General features: G+C 48.6%; 3 protein-coding genes across 10 annotated transcripts; 1 reads left to right on the forward strand and 2 right to left on the reverse strand.

Moving 5' to 3' along the window:
• The first annotated feature begins 251 nt into the window (after nt 1-251).
• Nucleotides 252-2,226, forward strand: emc9 (ER membrane protein complex subunit 9). Of its 3 annotated transcripts, none has more exons than XM_086021144.1 (6): nt 252-447; nt 556-784; nt 854-930; nt 1,004-1,073; nt 1,166-1,260; nt 1,738-2,226. In XM_086021144.1, exons 2-6 carry the CDS (start codon nt 590-592, stop codon nt 1,916-1,918), a joined length of 618 nt encoding a protein of 205 aa, XP_085877270.1. In that variant the 5' UTR covers nt 252-447; nt 556-589; the 3' UTR covers nt 1,919-2,226. The 3 variants fall into 3 exon arrangements, with proteins under 3 accessions (XP_085877270.1, XP_085877271.1, XP_085877269.1); XM_086021145.1 differs by having other exon boundaries at nt 252-401; XM_086021143.1 differs by having other exon boundaries at nt 252-784.
• On the reverse strand, nt 1,994-9,129 carry irf9 (interferon regulatory factor 9). Of its 5 annotated transcripts, none has more exons than XM_086021135.1 (10): nt 8,991-9,128; nt 8,623-8,712; nt 7,939-8,061; nt 7,050-7,221; nt 6,410-6,555; nt 6,134-6,218; nt 5,752-5,811; nt 4,325-4,717; nt 3,705-3,820; nt 1,994-3,599 (listed from the first exon to the last, which is right to left on the reverse strand). In XM_086021135.1, the coding sequence occupies exons 2-10, from the start codon at nt 8,677-8,679 to the stop codon at nt 3,477-3,479; spliced, it is 1,275 nt and encodes a 424-aa protein (XP_085877261.1). In that variant the 5' UTR covers nt 8,680-8,712; nt 8,991-9,128; the 3' UTR covers nt 1,994-3,476. The 5 variants fall into 5 exon arrangements, with proteins under 5 accessions (XP_085877261.1, XP_085877263.1, XP_085877264.1 ...); XM_086021137.1 differs by having other exon boundaries at nt 7,939-8,053; nt 8,991-9,033; XM_086021138.1 differs by lacking the exon at nt 7,050-7,221 and having other exon boundaries at nt 7,939-8,053; nt 8,991-9,129.
• An 838-nt stretch (nt 9,130-9,967) lies between these two features.
• LOC147127104 (E3 ubiquitin-protein ligase RNF31-like) lies at nt 9,968-18,405 on the reverse strand. 2 transcript variants are annotated; one of them, XM_086021130.1, is made up of 24 exons: nt 18,344-18,405; nt 17,601-17,799; nt 17,371-17,517; nt 17,140-17,295; nt 17,009-17,068; nt 16,795-16,936; nt 16,391-16,540; nt 16,147-16,297; nt 15,927-16,030; nt 15,708-15,850; nt 15,204-15,446; nt 14,324-14,596; nt 13,572-13,760; nt 13,162-13,368; nt 12,791-12,964; nt 12,582-12,680; nt 12,172-12,261; nt 11,967-12,081; nt 11,716-11,828; nt 11,139-11,252; nt 11,003-11,051; nt 10,791-10,884; nt 10,520-10,685; nt 9,968-10,272 (listed from the first exon to the last, which is right to left on the reverse strand). In XM_086021130.1, exons 2-24 carry the CDS (start codon nt 17,772-17,774, stop codon nt 10,204-10,206), a joined length of 3,222 nt encoding a protein of 1,073 aa, XP_085877256.1. In that variant the 5' UTR covers nt 17,775-17,799; nt 18,344-18,405; the 3' UTR covers nt 9,968-10,203. The 2 variants fall into 2 exon arrangements, with proteins under 2 accessions (XP_085877256.1, XP_085877257.1); XM_086021131.1 differs by having other exon boundaries at nt 18,323-18,373.
• Nucleotides 18,406-18,558: the final 153 nt, after the last annotated feature.

Raw genomic sequence — 18,558 nt, forward strand, 5'->3', positions numbered from 1 at the left:
GGTAAGGGTATAGTAAGGCGTTTTTTGTAAAAAAAAAAATCCAAAAAACGACCATGTGTGGTAAGGGTATAGTAAGGCGTTTTTTTGTGGAAATGATCGACAAGACTCTCCCCCAATCAAGTGACACAACGTTAACCAATGATCTGATCTGGGAAAGGCCAGAACGTGATGCCGCAGAAGAACCAAAAATGATTGGTTCGCGTTTCCTCCAATCAGGTAAAGACTACGTCACTGCGTTGGCCAATGATTGCTCTTGGCAACAGAACCGACCCTTTAGCATTAGCAATAGCAGCCTCGCGACTGGATGTTGTAGCTGTCACCAAGGCTCGTTTTCTTCATAGTTCTTGGGTGATCTATTTAAATGAATCGCCACATTTTGGTAACAACTTGATTATTTTCAGGTGACTGCCAACGGACGTTTTTTTGTTGATCTTTATTGCGCTCGACGTAAGCCTGTATTTAGTGCTTGTATTAGATGCTAATACTATGCTAATGTAATACATTCTCCATCACTTTTGGCGAGCTACTTTTAGCCTCTTGTTCGCTCACGATTAGGAGCAGTTGTGTCCTAAATTAAGACGTCGCCGTCATGGGCGAGGTGGAGCTGTCATGCCGGGCGTACGTCAAGATGTACCTGCACGCCTGCCTGTTCCCCCGATGCAGCGTCAACGGGCTGCTATTGTCCTCCAGCTCGGCAGGGGGCGCCATCTGCGTGACTGACTGCGTGCCGCTGCTGCACTCGCACCTGTCACTGGCGCCCGTCACCCAGCTGGCCCTCACGCAGGTATGAACCCGACAAGGTGGATGCAATAGACGGATGCAGACTGAAGTGCTGAAACTCGTGACATTGCAGGTGGACGTGTGGTGCTCGCAGACGCAGCAAAGGATTGTGGGATATTACCAAGCTAATGCCTGCGTGTCAGACTGCAGGTGAGTTTCCGCCAACCATCCACAAGTGAAGCGAGTTCGAAAGTTGGTGACGGAAGCAATCGACCTTTTGCAGCCCAACACAAGCAGCCCTGAAGATCGCCGACAAGATCGCCGAGCAGTTTGACGGCGCCGTTCTGCTCATGGTCAGAATGTTTCGGTTGCCGCAAACGATGACGTGCCGATGACGCTGCCTCACGAAGCCTTCTCATCTGTTGTGATTTGTCGCTCTCGACAGTTGGACGGGAGCAAAATGTCTCCAGACTACCGGGTACCTCCCATCGTCATGTACGAACGCAAAGACTCGAGATGGATGCTGAAAGACAAGCACACGTAAGGAGTGGTCATATGAAAAAAAAAATAAAAAAAAATTCAAGTTTCTTTGCACCTGTTCTCACTCTCTCGCTCGATACAAGAGGCCAAGTGTGCTTGTTTCAAGCTCTTTGTCATCCCCACTCCCAGTTAGTTTACTTTAAAACACAAGAGAATTAAACATTCGGAATGCAAACACCTAAATCATGTCAGCAAGAGAAAGTGGGCTAGCTCAATGTTAACATAATGGGAAGTGGCAACGACAGGCTAATAGAAATTAGCATAGATGTTACTGTAATTCCAAACCTTCAAGGTCTTGCTTCGTTAACACAAACAGTGCGGCCGCACACGCAACCAGAGCATACAACAAAAGAGAATTAAACATCCGTAAATTAGCATCTTCGATACAGCTTGTCATTAGGTGTGCTGTTAAAGAAACTGATATCAGATGATTATGAAATGATGATTGACTTTTTTCTTTTTTTCTTTCCTATTCAGGATCATGCTGAGGCAGTGGGAGGAGACCCGCGCCATCGCCGGCCAGATGCTGGAGTCGGGCGACCACTCGCTCCTGGTGGATTTCGACAGCCACCTGGATGACATCACCCGAGACTGGACCAATCAGAAGCTGAACGCCAAGATTGCCGAGCTGGCCTCGCCGGCCAATGGCAACATCTAGACGCAGGGGAGAAGTGCTTCAAGAAATTCGTGAACCTTTTTTTTTTTTTTTTTTTGCTAACGCGGAGGGCCGACGAGCGGTTGAAAGACTTTTATTGTTGTTCTTTTAGTTTCAGTAACATAACAAATAAGAAGAGCGACATGTGACAACCCCCCCCCCCCCCCAACATGCACACACTTTTGCCATGATGACTTCAAGGACATGTGAACACACCCCAAGAGTCGCCCACTCCACATAATTTTCCACCTATGACGACATGAAATAACCCTAACGTAACAGTGAGTGTTTAATAAAAACAGGTCAACTCATGCAATGTCTCATGATTGGCTGTCGATGCCAAAATTTGGCAGGGCAGCACTGCTTTTGTCCAAACAAAGCGCTTCAACCTTGGCAGCATGACAGCCGCACAAAAAACAGTGATTAGGTGACTTTTCCAGTGACTAACGAGAATATAGGTTCTAAAAAAAAAAAACAAATAAAAGTCATAAATGCCAAACCGCATGTGGGGTTCGCTACTTGATTTTGATCCTCGGTTAACATCGGCAATTACAAATGTTGGATTGAAATGACTCTCTTTGGGCTCAAATGTGACAATGGGGACATGGAAAATAAATACAAATGACACACATCCAATACATTGCGATGCGAGCGCAGTGTAAACGCCAGGACGGGAACAATCAAGTCAACGGCAGCCCGATGTCATCCAAATACGCGAGCGGTGATGCCCGCATGAATCAAGATAAAAAACACAACTGCTCTAAATCCACATGAACATTAGCATAGGACATTAAATATGGTCTAAGAATGCATTAGAGGTGCACATAAGGTTAAATAAGTTGGACGGGTTAGTCCAGGCCAAGCAAACGCGACGTAAGCTTTCTTCAAATTTGTGTTACTTACTGCGCACGTCCATGTTGTCACGGCGCAGTGTTGACACTTGGGGAGTTAGTTACATGCAATTTGGTGGTGCTTTTGTGTTCGAAGAATGTGAACAGTCATACTACAAACCTTTTGCACACCCCCGTCCAAATGCCAGGTTTTTGTGAGCTGAAAAAAAAAAAAATAAATAAATCCAAAAAAGCTCATCTTTTTGTGAGGGGAAGGACACGAAAACAAATGCGTGTTTGCACAATTGTGCACACCCTCTCGTAATGGTCATTAACCCCAAATAAAGTGCAGCTGAGTCACGATTCGCAGTCAACGGTTGTGATTGTGAACACTGCCACATCGCTAGTTATAAGAGGGTGTGCACACTTGTGCAAAAACACTGTTGGTCCATTTTTGATATCACCCAAAAATAACCATGGCATTTAACAGGGGTGTGTAGACTTTTTATGTCCCCTAGACTTGAAAATTGTGACCTAGGCATTCAGTTTGGCCACTTGGGGGCGCCAATGAAATTCCAGCCAGTGTCTTGTTCCTGTTTGTAGTGTGCGCCACGTCGTTCCATTCAAGACCCTCAGTCAGGCAGAGTTCACACTTGATGAAAAGACGCCCGCCAATTCAAGCAAAGTGACGTCAGTGCCATTTTGGCAAAGAGGCCGCCGGCGACCTTCCGTCAAGGCGTCTGCACCGCCACCAAGTTGAGCGTGATCTCTTCCAGCGGAGACTGCAGCAGGCCGAAGGGGTCCAGGATGGAGCGAGCGCTTTGCACCTGCTGCTCGGCCCCAAGCAGCGTCACCTGACAACCAGTCGGCGCCAAGAAGAACAATTGAAAGGACACGCCCACTCAAACATCTGCACAAGTGATCCGTCCCCTGGGCGTGCCAGCAAGCGCCCGAAGTACCTGAACGATGATGAGTTTTTCGGACAGATCGTCGGTGCAGTTGAGTTCTTCGCCGAAGCAGAGTGTGACGCTGCACGGCGGCGCCTCGCCGCCGTTGGCGCGGAAGTTGTCCAGTTCTGAAACCGACCGTCACGAGAAGAGTCGCACCTCAGTTTTGAGATCAACAAGCCATTGAGGACAACTTAGCACTTTGCTTGCTAGACCGAGCAACTTTTCAGACTGCCCTAGCAACTTTTATTCTATGTAACATAGCTCGCTATATACAGTACATGCGTATACACATGAAGATATTAGTCATTTTTTGCAGAGGATAAAGAATATATGCGCGTAGGTATTGATTAAAAAAAAAAAAAAAAATCAACATGCGTTGCTACAGCTTGTAGTCTGATACACTAGTTTAAAGGTTTATAATTACTATGACATGATGCTAATTTCATTAGCCCTTGTATGGCCTTTTTGTATTAAGCTAACTATGCTGGGAAGAAAACAACTAGAGGCATCTTCTTAGAAAAATTGATACTGAAATACTGCTCGGTCGTGCAAAAAAAAAAAAAAAAAAAGTAGTTTTTACTTTTATGAGATATTGTATGGAGGCATCAAGTAGAAGAATCGAAACTCACGTCGCTCGAAGGCCTCTTTGCTGAAGAGCAGGACGGGCTCCGAGTTCCTCTCCATCTTTTGCAGGCCGGGCGAGGCGGCGTGCAACCCCGTCCAGAAGACGCGGCCGCGGCAGAAGCGGCGGCCGTAGACGCCCTGCCGGGTGGACGTGAGCACCACGCCCTTCTCCATGAAGGGCAGCAGGGAGAGCAGCGCCGCCCTGTCGGCGGGCTTGGAGGGGAGCGAGGCCGGCGGCTCGGGCAGGTGGATGCGCGGGAAGTAGACGTCGGGGGCCGGCGTGGGCGGCACGGGCGAGGACGACGGCACATACAAGACGCGCACGTCGGGCCCGTGGATGTGACGCGTCAGCACTTGCTGGCCCATGTAGTGCACCGCCACGTGAAGTGAGTGATTGTCTAGACACACATCAGACAAATTTGTTATTTCCAGATGGGATTATTTATTTCGCTTTTTATTTTTTCGATATTGCTCTCATTACTTATTGCAATTTATTCCACTTTTGTGTATAAAATGTTTTCATGTAATTTTTCTACTTTGCAAATGTGATGATTTATTTCAATGATGTTCTTTCGCGCTTAGAATTCAACAAATATGTAAGTTACATCTTGATTTGCAATGTTGACCATTATTTTGGCTATTTGTTGCATTATTACATATTCTTTCACTTAAAGAAAAAAGTTCAGTTAAATTACCATTAAAAAAAAAAGTTTCAATATTGATTGGACTTAATTTGGATATTTACCTTAATATTTGAAAATGTTAGTGCATTTATTTCCCATATAAAGTTAATTAACCCTTTCATGCATAGTGGTCACTACAGTGGACAGCTATTTCAAAGTTGCTTTCGCCTATATTAATTAATCTAATTTTTTTTTTTTTAACCCTTTCATGCATTAATTATGATTTAATGTTATTATTTAAAATCTAAATATATTTTTTAGATGGATTAAGATAGGCGAAGGCAACTTTTAAATAGCTGTCCACTGTAGTGACCACTTTGCATGAAAAGGTTCAAATAAAATGTAGCTTTTTAAATATGCAATTTTGGTACATGATTTTGCTATTTGAATTCTATATTGCATTTTTAGTAAATGACCATTTATTTGCAACTTTTATTACACTCGAACTTTGGATCCCTTTTTTTAAACTTGCAATTTATTACTGTTGTAACAATTTGTTTTTATTTCACTTTTGAAAAAACTTGAAAACGTTTCTTTCTTAATTATGAGCAAATCTAAACAGATGGCATTTTGCCATTTATTTTCATCTTAATTGCCTTTTGGTTGATGCCCTTTTAACCTCTTTTAAATAAATTGCAATTTGACACATTTTGCGCAGTTGATCGTGTTGTTTTTTGTTGGATTGCATTTCCCGTCGTTTGACACGGACAGACGGACGGACGGCGGCACGGACGTAGCGGAGCGCTTACCTTCCTGAGGAGCCGCGACGCTCTCCTCAATGCGGACGTCCAGTCGGATCTCGCTGAGCGCTGCGGAGGCGCAAAAAGGGAGCACTCGTCAGTCAACGTTCCTCAAAGAGCCGGCACTTGTGACTGACAACGAAACGTCTCACGCCGCTTAACTCGCCGCTCGCCAAACTTTATCGAGCCCCGACGCGTGTTGCAGTTTACATTCAAGCAAATCTCACGGGGCGACACCAAAGCAGAAAAGTGTCTTGTGCCAATCTCGTGGAAAAGCACTTGATTGTTCCGCCCGTCACTATACGCCGCCGGCATGGATGGATGAACAATTATTTGTGGTCAAGAAAGCAATTGAAGTCGGCGTTTGGAATGACGGGTCGGTCGGACTCACGGGCTTCCTGCGCGGCGGCATCCATCTGGAGCGAACGCTCTTCTGGCAGGAGATGTTCGGTCCGCGGCTGGACGTCTTCAGCGCGCTGCGCCGCAGCCACAGAGCAGTTGTTACCCAAGCTAGCAGGCGAACACGCTAACAGCAACCATTTTTCAGGGAAAGAATGCTAACAAGCCAACGCAACGAGCCTCCCTTCTCTTCTGGCTGTCTTTCGGGGACATGTGTCATGGCAGGAGTTCTTTGAATTCGCACACTTGGGATTGATTTGACACGCACCAGCTCACTTTTGACGTCGTCCGCCATCTTCACGTGCTTGACGCGAGCGTCGTCTTCCGCTACGTCTCTACTGATGCCGACGCTGCTCCTGCGCTTCGACTTCCTGCCTCTTTTCTCATCACATTGTCTCTTCGGCTGTTGTGCTCCTTGACAAACACACAAAGCAACAGAGTGGGCAACTTTTGTCTTTTAAGGCGGTCATTTCATTTGGTTACACAGTGGTTCAAGCGGAACCCAAACATCTTTTTTTCAAGAATATGTTGCCAGCAGGCCCACTAGTTGAAACACGGCATTTGGATTAATATTGTATTTGTGGAATAGATGCTAAGCGGCAAAATGCACTCGTTTTTAGCCATCTCCGGGGGCGGCCGTTTTGTCTTCTGCCGAGTGAAAATGACATCACAACTGCTCACAACCACCAATCGCGGCTGACCTGTTTTCTGAATCTGAGCAGGGATGGCTAAAAACGAGTGGATTGACACTTATTCCACAAACGCAATATTCATCCGAATGCCCCGTTTCAACTAGTGGGCTTGCAGAGAACATATTCTTGAAAAGAAAAAATGTTTGCGTTGACTTCCCCTTTAGCGTGCAGTACGTGGACTTGATTTAATTCCTACGGAGACCAGTCCATTCTCACCCTGCTCGCCGGCGGGTACCAGTCGGTAGACTTTGTAGGGCTCCGAGATGTCCAGCTGGGCTCGGTCCACCACCTCGCTGAACTCGAAGCTCTTGTTGAGGGCGCAGCGCAGGCGCGTCTTCCAGCTGGCCGGGTTCTTGTCCCTCACCTTGCCCGTGAACTCCGCCCAAGCCTCACCAGCAAACAGCACATTTCCCCGTTTTTTGCAATGTGCGGAGCTCTGCTGACATGCACTGCTTACACCAACGACACTTATCCGCTTCTGAGGAAAATCCTTGGGCGCACGCGATGAACATTAACAACACGGCTCCAAACAGAGGGGAGCTAGGTCACAAAAGATAAGTCGGTCTTCCCTACTTAGCCAATTGGTTGCTATATTTAGCAACTTTTTTGAGCCCTCCAGCAACTATTTTACCCAAAAAAGTGCCAAGCATCTTTTTAATGATTCAAAATAACGTCTGTATACGAAAACACTTGCAAGGAGGATGAAGAAGATGCGCACGATGAGTCAAAGCTTGAATGGTGCAATACTTCACATGACAGGAGGTTGTCAAGGATTTCTCGATGGGAGCCGCCCAAACCTGACAGCAATTTTCTTATCGGAAGCATTGATGAGTCACACGTGAAATGGGAATACGAACCCAAGTGCATCTTGAGCAAAAGGCCGACATTGTGCAAGCATCAGAAAAAACGACACGACACTAACTTTAGGTACAACTAAATGATGCTCAAGTAGCACAGCACGGACTTATGTCCGTGAAAGACAAACAACTAACGCTAAGCGTACAAGCCTGAATCAGCCACTCTTTCCAAAATGCTAAGATGCTAATTGCCACTGGGTAGGATGCCCTTCCAACCAGAATCAAAAACACACACCACCAAGGCTCACCTTGAAGATGGCGGCATCCTCGTCCTTGCGGAAGTCCTGCTTGCCGGCATGTTTCCAGGGGATGCGGAACATCGTTTTGGCCTCGTCCTCCCACTTCAGACCAGGAAATCGACCGCTGTTCACCTGTCAACAGGTGACAGGTTCACATTTTTGGAGACGACTACAACATCCATCCATTTTCTGCATTCACATTGATTTCATTATCACCTCAGTTGATTACTTCGGGGAAGTTTCCATACAGTTCCTTGGCACCAAGGTGCCACAAGATGGCGGAAAAGCACTACTCTTGTCCCACTGGAGCGCCGCAACTAATTTTGAAATAGTTCATTGACGACACGATGGCGCCAAAGCACTTCTTTCGTGTAAATGAAGCTCCTCAACTCCCTTGGAACAGGGATGCCACAGGTTGGCACCAAACCACTACCTCTGTCTAAATGACGCTCCCTAACACACTTCAACAAAGGTCATTGGCAACAAGACAACGGTAAAGCACTTCATTTGTCTAATTGAAGCTCCTCAACTCACTTCAATATTGTTGCTTGGAACCATGATGCCAAGTTAGCCAGAGTATAAGATCAGTGCACAGCTGAGTTTTTCTGCCAATTTTTTTTTTTTTTTTTAATTCCAGGAATTTCTCTACCCCATCCTGTCCCCCCTCTAGCGCGGACTCACACGCACGCGTACCTGTTCCACCATCCACGAGCGCAGTCTGCGGGTACATCGCGGCGTCACAGTGGCCATGACTCCCAAGCAAGCAAGTCGGAGGGAGGTACCCTGGGGTGGGGGGGCGACACATTCAAAAAAAACAAAAAATACATCATGCACCATTAGTTGCTTAGGAAATAAATACAACGACAAATACAGCTGGGCCGCTAGCCGCCACTTCCTTATTGAGCCAATAAACATTTTGGTCAGCGCACAATCCGAATCTTCCAAACTCGACAATGGCCTCTGGTAAACGAGAAGATCTTTTAGAAAAGCGAGAGCGCATCTAAAATTGTCTTCCCGAAGTCGGTGGTGGCAATTCGGAAGTCGATTTAAGTTTCGTTTACCTCGGAGGGCGCCGCGGCTTCTTTTGCTGCTGTTTCGGGATCGGTCCGTGCGCGCTCTTTTGTGGTCTCTGTGTGTGCTTGTGTATTGCACAGACTGGAGACGCGCGAACGCGCTTTGGCAGCTTGAGAGGAGCTTCTGAGAAATCACGTGACTCCGAGGAAACCTGCCAGCTGCTAGCCACCAGGGGGAGACAACGTACACAAGCACATGCAGCTGCGCACTCTGTCGAGGAGACATTATTGTGCGATTATATGCATTTGCCCCCACAATTTCAAGGAGTTTCCCGGGTGTATTTATAACATGTTTCTAGCATAATATACCCCCCCCCCCCAAAAAAAAATATCGTATTGATTCAATTCACTTTTTTTTATTTTAGAAAGGCACACACCCAGTTAGACACTTCCAAACGGTAATGTGACAATCGGGTCTCAATATACTGACAAATTTACCGACTCAAAGTGAAATCTGGACCCAAATAGTTGAACATAAAGATATTACTCTGTTGTATGAATAGTAAAAGGTCAGTAGTAGCTTGCGCCATTTGGTGAAGGAGTGTTTATACGCAAGTGTTTCATTTCTGTGTAATGTTTCATTGCTGGCATAACTAGATGAACAAAGATACATTATTTGTCATGAACAAAATAACAATAATTACGACAAGCTTACAACGTTATTATATGTTCATATTGGTCATGATTATGGTGGTACTTGGGAGTATTTTCTGAGGTGGTATATGGTATAAAATGTTTTGTGAACCTCTGGCCTTACTTGATGTCACATCATGAATAAAAAAAAAATACCAATGCTTGCTTCAAAAAGTGACTTTTTCTTTCTGTCTGTGTGTGTGGATAGTCAGCGGTCCTGGTAATTAAGGCAACGAAACACTTGTCCTGCTGAAGTTGTCGCGATTGTCTTGTTTTCCAATAATCTAAATTGCGACAAATATGCTACTAGTCTAATAAAATGTCAAAAGGAATTGTTATCAGAGTACATGATTTTATTGGTCTTCATCAGTAAAGCACAACATTGATCACCTTGACACATTCAAAGTACATTGGAACGGGATAGACAATGCCAACTGAACATCTTTGTTCTCTGCTGACAAAATGTATGACTTCTGAACATTGAACAGTGACTCATGAGCAATGCAGCTACTTCATCGTAAACGTAAATGTGAGCACACTGCATACTGCACGCCGGAAGGAAGCTGGCTCAGCTTGTGTGCGGCTGGTGAGTTGCGTTCCGGGGAACCTTTTCACCCAGAGGAACCTCCATCAGTTTCTACAGGAAAGCATCAGAGTGAAACAAAACACAAAGCAAAAAAAAAACAACAACAACAAAAAACATGCATTTTCATTCATCCCAAAAAGATGTTTCATCATTTTGCTTTTATTTTGAACTTGATCATCTGTGTATTTCGTCATTTACCGTTTCAGGCAACCGAGTTCAAAAAAACAAAACCGGGCATTCCCAAGTCACGGTACCGCTGAAGAAACAAGTTTGCCTGGATGCATTGAAAAGATTTCACCTTGCGCAGTCGAGCGTGGTAGGCAACGTCGTCCTCGTCGTCGTCCCTCTGCGTGTCCACCTGGTAGCGTTGGCAGGCTCGGATCAGTTCGTCGGCGTCGTAGAGAATGGCGGGGTCCAGCGAGTGGGCGTTGATCAGACTGACCAGATACTCTCTGTAATGTTTCCTGCACAAAAGGGGTGAGGGGTGTTTTGGCCTGATTTCGCCGCCCTAACTTAGCTCGGACAATTGTAAATGTGAAACCCCTTCATTATTTACGAGGTCGACTCACTCGCAGAGTCCGGCCTGGCCCGGTTGAGTCTGGACGCCACACGGCGAGTCCACGGTTTGACCTTCTTCTTTCTGCTCAATCACGCCGCACGTGTCTGCGTCACAAAAGGAGAGCACGCGGAAGGTAAATGGAAAAGGGGGAGAAAAGCAGTGGGCCAACTACGGACCCCTGTGCTCTCTCTAACGAGCCCGCTGAGCATTCACAATTCTTACCCGCCCGCAGTTCCTCAGAAGGTTCTGTGTTGAAGTCCACGCCTCTCCTCTGACAAAAGCAAGCAGATGGGGACATATGAGCAAAAGAATGTGACATTGAGACGGGGGAGCTGGAGGAACTTTGGCGCCGTCGCACTTGCAGCAGCGCCTGCAGCCGCTTGGCCTCCCAGTCGCGCAGGTAGAAGAGGCAGTCGCGAGGATGATGAGCGTGGAGGCCCGTGATGTGGCACTGCTCCATCCCGCAGGCCGTCTGCAACGCACAGCGGGAGGGGGGGGGGATTGGGGGGGGGGTTCACACGTTGTACTCCAATAGAGGTGGATACACTTGTGTAGAAAGGTACAGATTTAACTCTTTTGCCTCATGATATTGCGGCTTTCGTTAAAAAAAAAAAAAAAAAAAAAGGCGCAACTTCTTTCCTCATAACATTCTCATGCATTTGAAGTTCTGTTCTTAAAACTATAAAATCATTCTCTTGATGATGCGATTCAAAAACCTCAACCCAAGTACAATCCAAAATACAGAATCTGAAATGAGCAAAAGCAAAACTGAATTTGTATCGTTAACTATTTATAACCATTGTTTTGAGTCGTTGGCACGACGTAAAAAAACCCCATCTGTGCGTTCCCCTCTTGTATTTGAGGTAGAATACAAGAGGCTGCCACCGAGGTAGCGCCGTGTGGGCTAAAAGCAGCGTGTCATGTTGCGCACCCACCGTGTAGAAGGGGTTGTTGCAGCCGCTGCAAAACTGGTACCTGCACTGGGAGCAACTGAAGTGAATGCAGCCGCCTTTTGTCAGCGCGTACTGGAAGCGACAATGAGGACAGGCTGCAACGACAAGCCGGCGGTTCGTGGTCAACCGGGAAGGCTTGGGCGGGGCGACGTGGCCCGAAAAGAAAAATCCCCAATTTTGCACGAGCGGGTTCCGTCGGTGAACGCAGGTTCGCCGGAAGTGCTGCCACTTACTGATGCCGTTGTTGCGCAGGTAGCCGGCCAGGCCCTGCCTCTGGTAGTCGGGGTCGTTGTCCCGCTTCCACTGCTGGAACTGCTCGCAGGTCAGATCCTGGTGCTGGGGCTCCCACTGACAACACAGAGCGACGCCATCGGGCGCTCAGCATGGACAAAACCCTCCACAAAGTCACTCCACTCGGCGTGCGTGTTGGTCACTCACTGGTTTCTTGCACTCAGCACAGAAGCTGTTGCAGCACGACAGACACGTCACATTCAGCTGGTTGCCTTCATTGATGAAGCCCGAGTCGCACTGCGTGACATTTAGTGACGTGGGAAGACTTTTATTATGCAGTATTTCACATCAGTATCCTTTTCGCGAGACAAGGCCGAAGAAGTGGAACTTTGTTGCAATGCGCAGTAGTCAAGGCATTCATGCAAAGCACTGGCAACAAAAGCGAGTTCACCCTTAAGTGAAAATGTCCAAATTGGGCTTCGAGTGTGACTATTTTGTGGTTTTATGATCGCTGCCGGTTTGTATTCAGCGGCCAAATTTGATTTCTGCGCCGAAAACTTTGACGACAATGACGATGTTTCAGGTCTTTGTGGCGGTTAAAAGTGAGGGAGACTCACGTGGCAGCACCACAGGAAGTTGGGGTCCTTCATGAGCGCGTGCTCCGTGAGTTTTTTGTGGAAGAGCGCGTAGACGTCAGGCTCCAAACATTCCCGCAGCTGCAAGGCACACATCCGGCGAGGTCAGCGCGACCCTCGGCATCCCGTCCGCCTCCCGCCCACCGCATTCCCCCGCGCTCCCCTTCCGCAGCGCCGCTGCAAGCTCGCACCTGGATGTCTAGCGTGGAGAAGTAACTGTCCAGCTGCTCGGGGTCGGTGATGTTGGGCCCGCGACAGATGGGACAAACCATGTCCCAGATGCGCCTGTCGCGCACGATGATGGTGAAGTGCTGCGTGAAACACTCCAGACATACCGAGCACTGGCAGGACGTCAGAGACTGCATCTGCGCGTTAAACAAACAAGTATTTGGGCAGTCCAAAATAAATCAATAAAATAGCAGCATGTGCGGGCCAAGATTGGATCAACAACAACTACACAGCATACGAATCCCAAAGAGATATTGGCATTTATACTTTGTGACTAATGGATTTTTGGGGTGATTTCGCATATTTTTTTTTGGGGGGGGCTAGGCGTGCGGACCTTGCTCCGAGGGAAGTTGCTCAGGCAGCACGGACACTCGTTGTTGAGGACGCGCTTGATGAATTCGCGGTCGGGCGACTCCTTGACCGCTTGCACCACGTCCTCCAGCGAGTAGTTGACGGCCGGCTCCTGCAGCAGCGACAGGGCGATCTCGCAGCGCCCCCAGCTGGGCAGGCCGTACAGCGCCAGCAGACGTCGGCACATCCGCTGCGGGGCGCAAAAGACGGGTTAGCCAACATTCCACGTCCTTGGCCTCCGGCTTAGGGTCTGTGTGCTAGTAGACTCTCTGCACTCACTAGTTGACACAATTCCGCGCACTGGCAAAGTTTTCGCAACAGTCGTTCTACTAGTGTGCTGAAGTGTTCCACTAGTGAGGACACGGAGCACACTAGTACACGAATATCGCTCACCTCTTTGTTGGGGTGCTTGGGGTCCACGGGCGGCTCGGGCTGCTCGCTCCAGATCCGCTTGTGGAAGGCGTCCAGCAGGGGTCGCTGCAGCACGGACAGGGCCCCCTTCACCTGGCCGCCGCTCTGCCGCAGGGCCTCTTCGCACTCAAAGGCGTCGCCGCCAAAGCCCAGAGATGCCAGCTCCCTCATCTGCCCGACACATAGCGTCACCCTTTCAAGCGTTCAGCCGCCATCCGTTTTCGTACCTCCACTCAAATCAATTGACATGCCTTCGATGCGGACTAACAGCCGCAAAAACATCAACACACTTTGGAACGTTTTTTTTTAAGTGTTTTTATATGGTCGCACTAGATTATGGACTTTCACCTATTGCAGGTGGGTCTGGAATGTGCACCCTTGCGATAAACGGGAGTTTTTTTTTTAATGAGCCTTGACCAAAGTGTCTCGCTCAGCCATCTGTTTGACCTCGTTTCAAATAATCAATGTGCCGGCTTGCTTTTATGCTGTGCAGTTTGACAGACTTACACATGAGAATGGTCTCTTGTAGGCTGGCGGCTCATTAAAATTGAGTTACCTAATCGTAAATTCAAGCCAAGATACCTTTGTAGCTGCAAGCGCGCTTGCTAAAGTATTTCATGAAATGACTTCTAGTCAGCGAGTTGGATGGAATTTTTTTTTTTTTTTTTTTTTTTGACAAAGCGCCGTGCTCGCAAATGGGCGGCAGAGGCGAGTAGGTGAAACGAAGCTCCGACCTTCGCCTGTCGGTCTCTGAGCAGCTGCGTCACGGCTCGCTCGGCGTCGCCGCCCGATGCCAGCCAGGCCAGCTTGGCCTCGGCCCTGGACAGCTTCACGCCTCGGCCGCCGGCCGAGACGCCGGCGTGCACGGAGGCGGCCATGGCGCAAATCTCGTCCAGCAGGTGCGGCAGCTCCGAGGCCTGCCAGTCGCAGGGGTCGGCGCCGCTGCCGTCGCACGCGCGCAGCGCGGCGTACACTTCCTCGGGGCTGATGCCGCGCTTCTCGGCCTCCTGCGGGCAGAGAGTGCGTTAGATTCATCGACAGAGCCGTGTCACAGCCAAAGCCATGTCTCATGAAATCATATAGTTATGACGAAAGGTGCCAAGGAACTATGTTGAAGTGGGGGGAAGCGCTTCATTCGGCCAGGGTGTGGCCCTGTCTAGTCGGGGGGGGGGGGGGGGAAATCTTTGCCACCGTCTTGTGGCATCTATTAGCAAATTGGGGCCTCAAAAATATGTACTTAAATATCTTACAATTACAACTACACGGGAAAAATCGGACTTTAGTCTCATAAGAGTACTACCTAATATGTCTGTTTTTGTATTTTTATGTCATGTCTCGCGTTCTTTCATATCCTCACCTCTGAGGCACGGTCAACATTGCATCGTTCCAGAAGTGGTACTTTGCACTGTTGAAGTCAATTTCTTTTGTTAATTGCAATGGCGCATCTATTACGACTGTGAGATAGACAATTGAAAAACATTGCAGTTTTTTTTTTGTCAGACAATATTACTTTGTGATCAATCACAACATGACATTTTTTTTCCTCAAAAATGAACCGATTAGGCAAAAATCTGCCGGCCGCTGGCCTCCGGTGCAATGACGAGCGCTTCTTACTTTGATCCGGCGTACGAGCTTGAGGCCGTCTTCCCTCATGCGTTCCTGCCTCTTCAGATCCAAGCTGGCTCTGGGCTTGGGCTCGGGTTTGGGCTTGGGCAACGCGTCCTGATGCTCGACACCGCCCGAGGTCTTCGGAGGACGCGGGCGTCCGTCCGACCGTTTAGCCGGAGAGCTGCACACCTCGCAGGCCTCTGCGGACGTGGTGTTGACAAACGTGCAGAGCTTACACGTCCATTGAGACTAGGGAAGACAAAAATATAAGGTAGACTTTTCAGCAGCGGAAAGCAGACATACGGTGGATGTCACTGGCCGACAAACGTAGGTTTGGGGGCGCAGAAGGGCTTGCTCACGGACAAGAGCAGGAATGGGCAAAGGACAAAAATAAGACACACAACTATTTGTACACAAACGTCTTAAAGTCCACTTTCCATACGATGTTCTTTTGAAGTGTTTTTTTCCAAATCACACAGAAGTAAAACTGCGACAGGCAGACCAACCAACCTGCCCTCCGGCATCCGAGCCAGAACCAGAACTGGAAAACATCATGTTGATCGACGGGCGAGGGGCCAGACGGGGGCGCTCACACACCTGACACAGGATGCTGCTGCCTTGATTGATGACCGTGCAGCTCTTACACTCCCACTCTGCGAACACATAACTCTGATATAATCCTTTTTTCTTTTCTTTTTTTTTTCTTTTTTTTTTTTGCATCTCTCTCACCTGCGCTGGAGGGCGTCGAGCTGCGTTTGCAGGTAGCGCACAGCGAGTCGCGCGAATCGTTGCCGGCGCCGCAGTGCGCGCACGTCCACGTCGACGGAGGTGCGCTGCAAGCGCCAAATGAGTCGGCAAGAAGCAAAACACGGAAGCGGGGAAAAAAAAAAAAAGAAAAGAAAGAAAAGAAAATCCCACCGGCTGCCACTTTGCGGTGTGCCGAGCGTACCTGTTGGTCTTGGCGGGCGCCAGCACCGTCCTGCTGTGACTTTTGCGCTCGGGGTGCGAGTGGAAGAGGCCGTCACACTTGTGGCACAACATGTGCACGCAGGTGGCGCACTGAGCGTGCGCGGGGGACACGCCGCAGATGGAACACATTCCTTTGCGCGGGGCAAACAAAGAAAAAGCTCAAGCAAAGGGAAAAACAAACGGAGTTGACGGCGATTAGGAATATGACGTCGAAAGCGGTGCACCCTGCGTCGTTTCCAGTGCTCGGTCTCGCTTGTGATCGGCCCTGGCGGGGTGGCGATGGAAGAGGTCGTCGCACGCGTCGCAGAAGGATTGGTTGTCACACGAGGGGCAAAAGACCGCCGCCGAGCCTCCGCACAGCTTGCACTGCTCCACTGCACGCACAATTGCAACGTCACTGGTTCTCAAAACTTACGTTAAACACATCTCAAGTCGTACGTGGCAGCGATTCTTTGGGCATGCCGACTGGACACGCCTTCTCAGATCGAAGCTCCTTTTCAAACTATTGTCCACTATCTGTCCAACTATTGCTTGTTGCGAAGAGAACTCACTGGCACCATACAGGGCTCGTATCGCTTGCCCTCCCTTGAATGGATACAATTAATGGCGGCGCCCGAAGTAAACTGACGTGACGACGGCGGTTTCGGAGCTTGTCCGGCGACTCCTGCTAGTTTGGGTTTGGGCAGCAGGGGCGGGGGCGGCGGCTTGCGCGCTGTCTTCTCCTCTTGCGGCGGGAGAACGGCGGCGTCAGTCACCGTGGCATCCTGGATCTAAAAATAAATGAAACCAAATCTGTATTTCTTCACCCTGGCTTTTGCGAGAGCGCCAGATAGTCCGCAGACCTGCTGGGCGGCCAACTCGGGGACGATGTCTTTGAAGACTTCCTGATGAGGATGCGTGCCCTAAAGATGAATAAATCAGACGCTGTGAATACGCAGAGTTAGCGAGCGGCGCGTTTGGGACAGGTCAAAACCTTAATGAGCATTTCCAGCTCACAGCGCAACGTCATGACTTCCAGCGTGACCTTGGCCACTGTTTCGCGGTCAGGCTCGGCGACGTCATCGGGGAAGCTGAGGCCGTCCGACAGCTGTTGAGTGTAGCCGTAGAGGAAGAGCACCCTGCGGCCACCCTGCGCGACAGCACCTCGGTCGTTCGGTGCGGGTTTGGGCATTGACGGCGCGACGGCGGCGGCGGCGGGGCTCACGTGGATGGCATCCACGGTGGATCTGAAGAGCGGGTTGTTGTGCTTGACGCTGCGCCAGAACTTGGGCCTGGTATGGCTGGTCAGGTTGCAGCCGTACTTCTCCAGGATGCTCAAGGCCTTCACCAAATGATTCAATGACACCAACACCTGATGGGAAGAGGACAGCATTTTAAAATTAGCCATAGATTATATTGCTCAGCAAATGCACTATTTCAATGTCAAGTGCGGACCTTAGCTCTGCCGCTGCCGGAAACATTGTCCGTCAGCATGGTCTCCACCTTGAGGTGACGGTACTTCTGGGACAGCGGCTGCGGGAAGTTGGCCATCAACTGGACTTCGGCCTTTACACCCTGGCCCAGGCCTGAGGTGAGGAGGGCCTGGGCTCTCCTCCTCGCCTCCTCCATCTGCCTAATGCTCACTGCAAACAAGCTGGGGAGACAGTTGAGTTTGTACACTTCGAGAAGTGAAGATATACGTTATTAGGTGATTGAGGACAGATATCCCATGTATCAACAACAATGTACAGAACATCGCAACTTTAACTGAGACGGATAAAAGCATTGAGAGTAATTTTCGTGCAAATGATTTCTCTGGCAGTCTCTGAGCTCAAAATGTCATGCCTGGGTTCACTGACACCTATGGGTTCCTGTCAAGGGGAAGTCCAAACTCAGAGGATCAACGTAACAGCTACCAGGGTTGTTAATAGCAAGTTCAAAGAAAAAAACAACCCAATAAACCGCAGTGTCAATAATCTTCTTCAGTCTTTGACCGAGTTGGCAACTTCAACTAGCTAAATAAAAGCCAAGCGTCGACGTTCCATTTACTCCAACTTTGCTTATAGACAAGAAACGTCACCACGCACAAACAAGCAGCGTTTAACTTGACGTTACTTTTAATTGAACCGCAGAGTACCGAAAGACAGCATTTAAGAATAAAATACGAAAACACTCACAATAGCGACGTTTGACCTCACCTGAATTTGAGCGACTAGTCATAAGGGAACATAAAGGCAGAAGTTTGCCTGCTAACTGTACTTCTGCTGTGGTGCGGTTTGGTTTTCACAGTAAAAGTAAATTGAAAATGCTTCTGAATGAACTTCAGGCGTGGTTTGAGTTTCTCAAAAGAATATTTCACAGCATAACGGGGAAAAGACCATCATAAACCACATTAAAAAATAAATTTAGGCAA

This window comes from Filicampus tigris, chromosome 21 (assembly GCF_054856515.1).
Source record: "Filicampus tigris isolate MCC_2025a chromosome 21, RoL_Ftig_1.0, whole genome shotgun sequence".
Taxonomy (NCBI): domain Eukaryota; kingdom Metazoa; phylum Chordata; class Actinopteri; order Syngnathiformes; family Syngnathidae; genus Filicampus; species Filicampus tigris.